We start from the raw sequence: 10,730 nt of genomic DNA, 5'->3' as shown, positions 1-10,730 counted from the left end.
TCGACGGGAAAAAGTGCCTTCACTCGCCGATAGAGCGGACCCACAAGCCTTTTTGCTTCAGCCGGCGCCCCCAGGCTGCCCCCGGGGCTTGGGTTCGGCTCGGGTTCGCCGGCTGTTATTTCGGCCCAAATTGGCGATAAACAAGGTCCTGGTGGCGCGACTGGGCCGATTTTTCGGCGCCGACGCTAAAAAATGGCCTAGGGGGCCTGTTAGGGGCGCGGCTGGAGAGGCTCTTAGTCAGGCCGAAAAAAGCTATACAAGTTTTTTTGTGTGTGCTATATTAGGGTCAGCCCATCCATGCAATCCCGCCAAGGCCCAAGTAGGCTCCTAGTCAGCCTTTTCATGTTAATTTACTTATTGCTATATCGGAGCCGACCCATCCATGCATTTCCGCCAAGACCCAAGTAGGCTCCTAGTCAGCCTTTTCATACCTCGCAAAAAAGCCTTTTCATGTTAATTTACTTATTGAATATGTGACGAAGTTGTCAAAGAACAAGCCTTTTTGAAAATTAATAAGTGGAGGATCAGGCATGAATCTATGGATAAACGAGGAGAGGGGCAAGCTCAAGAATGAGCAACATTCAGAAAAAAAAAACAAGTGGGCTCTTTTGCTAGTGTACAACAATGAAATATATTTCAATCTTTCACTATCCTTGAACTGAAAATTAAAATATGTAAAATATGATGTGTTGTTAAAAAGTTTGCGTCAAGTTTAATTAACTTGATTATCACCGAAACCAAACCTTATTTTGGGAGGGACCCAAAACCGAGATCCGTCTCCGTATGTCCCATCTCCTCAGCACTGCCAAGCCCCAGAACCCAATCTCCCCCGCCCCCTGTTAGGGTTCGTGCCGCCTCCATGGCAGGCGCCGGCATCCACCCGTTTCACCAGCAGTGGCCGCCCCAAGCGGCGGTGCCCGCGCCTCCCGCCGTCCCACCGCCTCCCCCCGTACCAGGCGCACCCGATGCCGCCGCCCGCCCCGGCTCTGACGAGGTCCGCACCATCTTCATCACGGGGCTCCCCGTGGACGTCAAGGAGCGGGAGCTGCATAACCTGCTGCGCTGGCTTCCGGGATTCGAGGCTTCCCAGATCAACTTCAAGGGCGACCAGCCCATGGGGTTCGCACTCTTCTCCTACGCGCACCACGCCATCGCCGCAAAGGCCGCGCTGCAGGTTCGGTTTTGTATGGGCTTGTTATATCGATGTCGCGCATTTGCTTTTTTTGGATGGATGTGACCGGAGGTTCTCTCTGCAGGATCTGGTCTTCGATGCCGAGACCAAGTCGGCGCTGCACATCGAGATGGCCAAGAAGAACCTATTCATCAAAAGAGGTGCGTTTTGTCCATGCCTCTCACGCTTTCTTCTCGCTGTTGCATAATGTGTCAGATCATTAGATGGGAGAAATACGCTTTTTGGGTCAGAGTCTATAGAGTGAATTTGAGGTAGCGTTATGTGCTAACTGTGGTTTAAATGTAGAGTGGGAGCTAACCAGTGATGCTTTGCGTGTTGGCATGCAAGAATTATGTGCTAGGGCTGTGTGGTGGAAGATGACTCTGCCCATCATCTGTGAACTAATGTGAACTAATGAGGAATTATGGCCACTTGCAGGCAACTAGTTTTTTTTGGATCCCGATAATTCCTGAACGTTCAGATTTTAAGCATGTCATCCCGAACATTTTTTCATGGCAACTTTAGTTGACACGAGGTGACAACTTTAGTTTTTAAAACATGACAACTTTGTCCCAGTTTGTTTTTTTGTCAGAACATTGCCATGTTTGCCAACCTCGTGTGAACTAAAGTTGCCATGAAAAACATTCGGGTTGCCATGCTTAAAATCCAAACGTTCGGGATTTATCATTTGCGTTTTCTTTTTTAAATTATATGTCCCATTGTGTCTTTTCTTATTCATGTTGCTACATCTAATATTGCGACCTATTATTTGAAGCGGCTTGACCTCTGTGCTCCACTCATGGTACAATCCTCTTGCTGCTGAGTCCTCTTTCTCCTCGGCCCAGAGCGATTTCCCCGCTAAAAAAGCAAGAGCGATATAATGTAGGATTGGTGCTGACAATTCATGGAAGAAAGAACTCACACAGCCAGGATCAGTGTTGGAGCTTCAATGCATTATACCAATTTGATATGTCCATTTGCATGTTTTTTTAAATGTTGGGAACACACTTTGAATTTTGTACCTAATAAGGTGGTTGGATTTTGGAAGTTTCTGATTGCACGGCTAAACCTCGATGCAAAAACTTAGCTAGAAATGTGATATCATCTAAGTTCATTCTATCTTTTTCAATTGGTATTTGCATATGAATAATATGTTGAAAGTTGAAACACTTTATTAAAACCTATGTTAGGTGTGGGAACTGATGCAAATGCTATGGACCAAAGTAAACGCTTGCGAACTGGTGGAGACTATACTCATTCTGCGTATGCTCCTCCTCCATTCCACCCACCCCCACCAGCTGTTTCCATGTGGGGAACTGCAGGGTAATTTTTGTATGTTTATGCTCTTTCTGCCAACTAATTATATACATTCATCGGTCTTTTATAATGATTTTTTTTGGTCTTCTATAATGCTTGTTTTTGGGTCTTCTTCAGTTATATGGCAGCTCCTCCTCCTTATAATCCTTATGCTGGCTATCCTGTGCCGACGGTACCAATGACTTCACCTTCTCCTGTGCCAGGCCCAACAGCATATGCTCCTGTGCAGGTAATCAATTTGAATTTAGGCAATTGTTTGGTCCGTATTCAAAATATAGTTTACCGATTTTTTAGCAATGGCCACAATTTTTGTGTTTGTTTGGATCGTTCCCTATATTTTGCCATGCCCATGCCCCTTTGCCCACTCTAGTTCATTTTTCTTGCCAACTTTGGCCAAACCATGGGCAAGGAAAACCATGGCCAAAGTTGGCTAGCCAAATTTCTGGCAAGTCAGACTTGGGCTAAAATCAAAGTACCAAAGACACCCTAAATGCATTTTCCATGATATTTAGTTTATCCTGGATTGTGACTTTTTTGTCACCCTATCCTGAAATGGTCTATTAATATGCTGTAGCATGTACACTGACCTAATAATTTTGCTGCTTCTCCTCATTACACTTGTTTTCTTGAGTCGACTAGTAAATGTATATGGGTAATGCACGTTAATATTAGGCAGTATATTAATTGCATGCACATCTTCGGTAGGATATTATTCGCGCGTTAATTATGTGATTAGCGTTGACGTTGATATTTGGTATGATATTAATTGCATGCTAAATATGTTGAGTGCTCACCATTGGAGTAATTTAGATCATTGGATTGGCATGATTTGATGGCCGAGATTAGTTGGATCTACCCCTTAGGGTCTTTTTATATTGGTATAGATATATATTACTGAAATCTGTATAGTTTCTTTTTGCATAATAGATATTGTTTCTTGCATAGAATAGTCAGATAATCATGGCTCATGTCCCTGCAGTACTAAACAACACTCACTTTTAAGCACTTAAAGTGCAATGCAAGGCGGCGCCTTAGACATGGCAGAGCATATGCATAGCACAATAAATCACAGCATAGCACTACAAATCAAAGCACACAAAACCACAGTCACAAATCAAAGCAGGGCACTAGGAATTCCTAAATCAAGGGAGCACAAGTGCACAAGCGGGCAGGGGAGGAGAGACAGAGAGTCACATTCTGACTGGAGGTATAGACGGCTGTTGAGCTGTTGGGACTGTGGAGGAGCCAGTCATCAGCCGCCAGAGGAAGAGAGCAGAAAGAGCTCCTCTCTTAGGGATGCCTTAAGAACAATGCACTTGAGTACCTTCCTAAGACTTTAATGGACTTATATAGTTCATGTTTCCTGGAATCTCCTACACCCACTTGATCTTATTAATACTGGATCCCTGGCATTGGTCTCAGACTTGTAGGGAAAGTTCAACTGTCGAGAAGTGAACGAAACATTTACAAATAGTGTATGTACTTATGTTTTGAAATACTATTAAGATATTTCATGATAGTCTCGCACGTTATCGTCATTTGTTTGGTGAATTTAACGTATTGCTACTCTATGGTCTTATATCTTGCCGTGACCTATTTATATGTGTGCCGTGGTATATTTTAGTGTCTTCTTTGTCACTTACAAATTATTTAGGTCTATTGAAATGACTGTTGGGATAATACTCTTCAGTTTTGAATAGTACAGTAAAGACAAAGTTGCTATTACATTATACGATACTTCTCTGTAGATGATTCTGACTTGGCATGTCTCTGGTGAATGCCAATCTAGTGGGCATATGAAATTCCAAGTCAAGATCGTTAGATACTTGATGAATGGACGAGATGCCACATGGGATAAACGAGATGTGCTGCAGTACTTGAATAGAATATTTGTCCGAGTCTATCTTCATTCTTCACTCTTTTCACACTGTTCAAGATTTTGGAAGATAAGATTGTTGATTGAACCTTCTAATTTGCTTTGCAGAACATGAAAGATAACCCTCCCTGCAATACCCTTTTCATTGGAAATCTTGGTGAAACTGTTGTTGAAGAGGAATTGCGGGGCCTCTTCAGTGTGTAAGAATCAACCCTTTCAAGTATAAAATTCAAGTAGATATTTGTCTGCTTATTGGGTGCATTGCTGCAGCCCACTTTGGTTTCAGTTGTGGCACTAACCATATCTGATATTTTTCAAAAAATGATAGACAACCTGGTTTCAAACAAATGAAAGTGTTGCGTCAAGACAGGAACACCGTCTGTTTTATTGAGTTCGATGTAAGTGGTTGTGATGGTTTAATTATTTATGTGCATGCCACTATTATTTTCTTATCTCTCAAACTTCTGTGATTTGCAGGATGTGAGCGCTGCTTCTGCTGTGCACCATACTTTACAGGGTGCTATTGTTCCTAGTTCTGGCCGCGGTGGGATGCGAATCCAATATCCTTTATTAGTTTATAATTTGGTTTCATGTATCAAGTACTTCAGCTTCATTTAGTTAATTAATCATTTTTATGATTGCTTTGCATTAGCTTGCTGTATTGTGCCTCCATTTGCTTGACTGTATATGGTTTATAGTGACCTTTTTGTAGTCCTTAACGTTTGAACGTTTTCAAAAAATCCCTTCGGGCGAAGGAAGGACTTAGTTGGTGGCATGGTCGGCACTCTGAATGGTGCTCCTGTTTGAGGGGATGTATCTTGAACTTTAGCATGACATCTTGAATTATCATCTGCATTGTTTTAGCCAAATCTGTTCCTGTCATGTGCGACATCAGCATCTTCATTGGGTGGAGTTTCTGGGGCATGATCATCATCTTCATTAAGTGGAGTTTCTGGGATATCATCATCATCTGATAGACATTGCATTGTCACTATTTTCATTGTTGGCGGTTTCAACTTCTTTAAATTAGCTATTGTGGTTTGACAAGGCCACTATGAATGTCTCCTAACATGCATTTGGCATCTGTCATGAATATTTTGTAGTGTTATGTAGTTTTTCCAGTGTGCAGTTGCAACATTTCATGTGGTAATGGCATTGCCACATTATGATCTGGACATGCTGTAATAGTATAACCGATTTATTTGGCTTGCTGACAATTCAGTGTCGAGGGATCTTGGGATGGTTCATATCATTATTTGTCATGCATGTTCATGAAGGAGCACAGTTAGTAGGCATCATGACATGACATTACTCATTTGATGAACTCTGGAACACTCTGTTTGTCCCAAGAAGCATGCAGGCATCCGTTGCTGATTAACTTAATTGACCTTTTTGGTATTGTATTTTGCTCCTAGCTGAGAGTAGCCGTCAGTGTCCATAAAATTGGAAGTGCTGCAAGCCTCTTTTTTTTAGTAGCAGATGGTTACACCCCTAAGTTGTTGCAGTTAATTCGCTAAGAGGAGTTCATGATGCTGATGGAGGTAGGCTAGTCCATAGAGGTTGTGCAGATGGAGAGGTAAGCCAAGTCCACATAAGTGATGCGGATAGTTATGGAAGTGAGGAAGGTTTATATCAGCTTTATTCTATTATTTGTTCATATGGAGGCTGAATCTTCTATAAACCTGATGTTTGCTTGGTTTTGTTGGTATGCCATGAATATTAGTTTTATGCGGACCATATGTGAGATGAATCTGGATAGGCACAAACCTTTGGCAGTAACATGGTCGGCTTGCTGTATGGCGTGACTCACGTTTTATAATACAACACGTTTCTTTTAAGTGGAATAGCCCTTGAAGTAAGTACAATATCAAGAGTATAAGCAGTGAACAGTAACAACGGGGACAAGTATCAGAGTAAACTTTTTGTGTGTTGGGCGGATGCTGTCTCGGGCTTCCATCTATAGATTTGACACAGAAGCTGGCGGCGAGTGAGTGTGGGTGGCCGTCTCCTTTTGCCTATTTTGTTTGAAGTTCAATTAGAGAGGCGCCATCCTATGAACTATTGTGATTATATAATCGGCACCAGTTTAGATTATTCGTAATTAACAAGGTACCACACTGCCATATTCATGTAACAAAGAGCATAGTTTTTTGCAAAAAAATACCTGAATGTACATAGTTTTCTGTTTTGAATATTGAACCTTTGAAAAGTCCCAACACTAGTCTCCATGTTTACCCATGACAAAAGTTTCTGTTCGAAGTAGAATCTGAGAGATCGAGAGAGAGGCAAATTTATTGAACTGTGTTCTTTATTCCATTGACAATCAACTATTTATACAAGGTGAACGTCGCCTCTACAAACCGACATAGGAGGCAGCGTTTCGGGAGCAATACAATCGTGGGAGCGGTCGTGACGGAAACTAATTAAATCCTAACACTCCCCCTAATCCTTCCTTGTACTTGTTATTTGAGTTTATCGAGAGAAGCGAAAGACAAAGCATCTGATTCAAGTGTGTAAATCTTTATTGATGATCTCATTTATATACAGGTACAAGGGATGCCTTCGGAGAGGCGCCTATTCGCAGCGACCACCGAAGAATCTGCTAGCGGCTACCAAGTCTGGAACCGACGCCTGGCGGTTTCCTTAAGCATGGATTAATAATAGGATTAAATAAATCCTAACACTCCCCCTAATCAATGCTTGTTTGTGTAGTATTATCATCTTCAAAAGCTCCTCCAAAAACCTTGTGAGAAAAATGTGAGGAGATATGTATTTATGTTGCTAAAACTCCTTCAAACCCAGTGGGAAAATAAGGAGAAAATGATGCAACATATAATGGTCATTGTCTCTTTTAACTCAATACGAGAAAACTCAGAGTTAGAGGACAATAAATATGTCACATATACTTTCTTAAAAACCCCTGTGGGAAAAACAGAAAGTATGACATATGATCTCATGTTGATATTACCTCAATAAAAACCTTTATGAGAACCTGTAAAGTAAACTCATGAAGGGAAAAAGAGTATAATATGATGCATTGAACAGGAAGAATTCAGGAAGATACTCCCCCTGATTCTTGCAAAATTTGAAGCCGTCACATACCAAAACATAGAAGTTGGTACAGATTCGCTGAGCAAATCAGTCGCATGATTTGACTTGCAATATATGCAATATAGTGATATTGGTTATTATGTAACCTGTTTGCATCCGGGCAACACAAGAAACATTATCGTTGAGATAATGGTTGGTGAATGTAGCCATGAGGTCTGTTTCGAAGACTCTTCATGAGAGGGCTGCCACATCTAGTAGGAACACTAAACTTGTCTACGATCTGACATAGTGGTGATCTGATCGATGTATCCAATGATATTGGTGTTCAGATTTCTCCAAAACTGAAAACCAGGACAAGATGTTTCATGCCTTGGAGATATCGAAAGATATTCTTAAGTACCAACCAATTGTGTTTGGTCGATCCAATGGCATATGGAACGTTGAGTCCCAATATCTCATTTCCATCATCTCTTGGTCTAAATAGATCTTTCTCTACGTCTAGAGAATGAACTACCATGAGAGTTATGGATGGATAATATTTGTCCATAATTAATTTCTCCAATATATTTTAAATATAGACAACATAGTATACCATAATGTATGAATGAAGGTGCTCAAGTTGTAGTAACAAGAGGTGTTTTGGTTTACCCAAATCCTTCATTTAAACTCTGTCATTAGATGATTACATGTGTCGTCATTGCAGACATACAAACATGGATAATCATCTTTGCAGGAGTAATCCTTCTGAATAAGGAACTCACTACGTCGGTTGTACCAAATATACCGACGATAATAATAAGTCATATGGTGACTTATTGATTTTACACAATGGATGTTGCATTTTGTACTTCGGTTCAGAATTGAGGTTCCGCCGGGAACCATCTATATCTGAATCTAGTGATCTACATGGGTATGTAATCACTACATCTATCAACTGCAGAGATAGATGATTTTGAACTGCCAATGATATAAGTTATCGGAATGAGATTCCACCACTGGAGAATAGTTGGGTATCTGCATGAACCCTTGTGCTACAATACTTGCTCTTTGTTTCACCACCTCGTTGTTCTCAATTCTGTTTCCAGAAGAAAACTGGTGTAGGTATTGCTTATGAATACCTTCCCATTATTGAGCAAAATCATTTCTACCTAGATTATACCCTTTGCTTGAGTTCAGTCCGAGTGTTGTTCACACTTTGCCATGGCCATGGTCTTTGGATCTGAATCATTTGAATGGTTTTTGCAATCTAGTTGAGAAATGTATGCCGACAATTGTAGCCTTTCGGTTATATGATTCTCCAGAATCTATATATCAATATATAGTTGATGGAAATATCATTACCCATGATGACTGCTCGTGATTTCCCAATGCGATTGAGTCGGGTATTCTGATACCCAGTCATTGTATGCACTATGACCTGGGTTGGTGGAGGTTTCCCGTCCACTGGGTGTATACTACCCATTAGGTGTCTGTCAACATGAAGCTGACTTGCATTTACTTATTCACAAGCCTTGACATCCTTGCTTGCGAGAAGCTGAATCCTGATGTACTTCTGCCATACATCTCCCCCTGCTGCTTTGAACGGGGAGTGGAGTGGATTTTGTTGGTACCTCCACTCTTTCAGGCGTACTTTTGCAGGATTGTAGGATTGTGTGACACCTTTATAGTTAGTAGAATCTGGTAGGTTATTTGCAATGTTTTGCAAATCTTCTGAACGCATGGTTCAGATCTTTGAGTACGTGGATTTGAGGCAGAAATGTGTTGAACATTCCACTAATTTTCTGCCATTCTTTATGGTACTTGAAATCTCCCCCTAATGCCTGGAAATGTTCCTCATTGAATCAGCATACTGGCCTTGAATTACTCCCCATGTGAGGGGCTTGAGATATTGACGGTAATACAGTTATTCCTCACATAGATCCCAACTATATGTTGAGGGGCCAATGATGTAAGCCGGGGTGGTGATATCGGTGTGTAACCGAATTACCGCACATAGGAAATACTTGGTAGATTTCCACGTATCAAAATAGAGGGAATAATATTATGCAGTTTGGTCATGAGCGTGTAAGACTGCATGACTCCAACATAAAGTTGGTAAGTTGCAATTTCAAAGTAAAGATCATGCAATGAGCTCAATTCTTTGGATGGGATTCTACCAAACCATTTTGAGTCTAGACATTAGGACAAATTGCTAAACTTCAATCCGAGGGCCATAGAGATGGCACTCAAGGGGAATTCTGCAATGCTATCCATTCGATTTGCTTGAAATCGATGTCAGGATAATGAGCCAATGGTTTCGTGTGAATAAAGCACACACTTAAGACCATCATGTAGATATGTCTTTTAGAACCATGGAATACCTGAATAGTCTACTCAATGTTGGGAAGAGCCACTTACCTCGACTTGATGCATTGAAGGAGTCTGAGTGGTTTAGCATACACTTTAAGGTGCGCGAGCCTTAAAATTAGCTTCCCTGTGTCACTTGTAGTGCACACAAAATCCAAATATTGTTAGAATTTTGCATCATAATAATCATAAACTATTGGAATTGCTGATAGTTTCGGTTTCAACCCAATGTCTCGATGACCCAGACGAGTATGCCAAGTTTGTCATGTACAAGACATTCTGGAAAACTACCTCGTATGCAACATGTGCTACGGGTTGAGTCGTATGTGTAGTACAATCCAGATGATACATAGAGAATGTGCTTGCCATATCCGTTGCATATGGTAAAGAGTAGTTATTTCTCTTTGTTGTCATCATAAGTTTCGCTATGGAAACTATTTTGACGGATACCTCTATAGTTTAGTAGGGTATGAGTTAAACTTGGGAAGCAATAAAGCATCCCTACATTACTCGAGTACCCACAGGGATAGTAAATATGACACGAGTTGAGCCAACAAATACGTCATCGCGTCTAGCGATTTTAAAATATCTCGTTTCTCTCGACGAGAGTGGAAACATTTCACTTCCCCGAGTATAGAGTTTGTGGTGCATATGTCCACAAGGCACATATCATCTTTCATCAGATTGACCCCTGTAGAAATCTATATATAGACATGAAGATTCTCAATATGAAAATCACTCCGATATATAGAATACATACAAATGTATTTGTACCAAAGTGCTGATACAATATATTGTGATATACAATATATGATGACAACAATACTTATGTTCTTGTTACAACATTGTAAATGGACATTAATTATATTGATCACTCGGGAGATTGAGAGACTGGTCTAAGTCTCCAAACATGTTAGTTGAGTCATATTCAACCATCATGTTCTCCGTGCCCATATGATCATATTATCA

At 40.9% G+C, this 10,730-nt stretch overlaps 1 protein-coding gene across 1 annotated transcript; it reads left to right on the top strand.

Moving 5' to 3' along the window:
- The first annotated feature begins 767 nt into the window (after window positions 1-767).
- On the top strand, window positions 768-5,611 carry LOC123164155 (U1 small nuclear ribonucleoprotein A). Its single transcript, XM_044581574.1, has 8 exons — window positions 768-1,174; window positions 1,257-1,332; window positions 2,362-2,494; window positions 2,606-2,717; window positions 4,473-4,564; window positions 4,693-4,762; window positions 4,842-4,924; window positions 5,093-5,611. Exons 1-8 carry the CDS (start codon window positions 860-862, stop codon window positions 5,169-5,171), a joined length of 960 nt encoding a protein of 319 aa, XP_044437509.1. The 5' UTR covers window positions 768-859; the 3' UTR covers window positions 5,172-5,611.
- The last annotated feature ends 5,119 nt before the right edge of the window (window positions 5,612-10,730 follow it).

Source organism: Triticum aestivum, chromosome 7D, assembly GCF_018294505.1.
Source record: "Triticum aestivum cultivar Chinese Spring chromosome 7D, IWGSC CS RefSeq v2.1, whole genome shotgun sequence".
In the NCBI taxonomy this organism is placed as follows: Eukaryota; Viridiplantae; Streptophyta; class Magnoliopsida; order Poales; family Poaceae; genus Triticum; species Triticum aestivum.
This window is presented reverse-complemented; position numbering and strand designations above follow the sequence as displayed.

Bases quoted from the DNA above. Each gene is read 5' to 3' on its own strand.
- LOC123164155 (XM_044581574.1), top strand. From the start codon at position 860: ATGGCAGGCGCCGGCATCCACCCGTTTCACCAGCAGTGGCCGCCCCAA. The intron at 1,333-2,361 runs GTGCGTTTTGTC...AACCTATGTTAG, and splicing joins GAACCTATTCATCAAAAGAG to GTGTGGGAACTGATGCAAAT. The intron at 4,565-4,692 runs GTAAGAATCAAC...AAAAAATGATAG, and splicing joins TTGCGGGGCCTCTTCAGTGT to ACAACCTGGTTTCAAACAAA.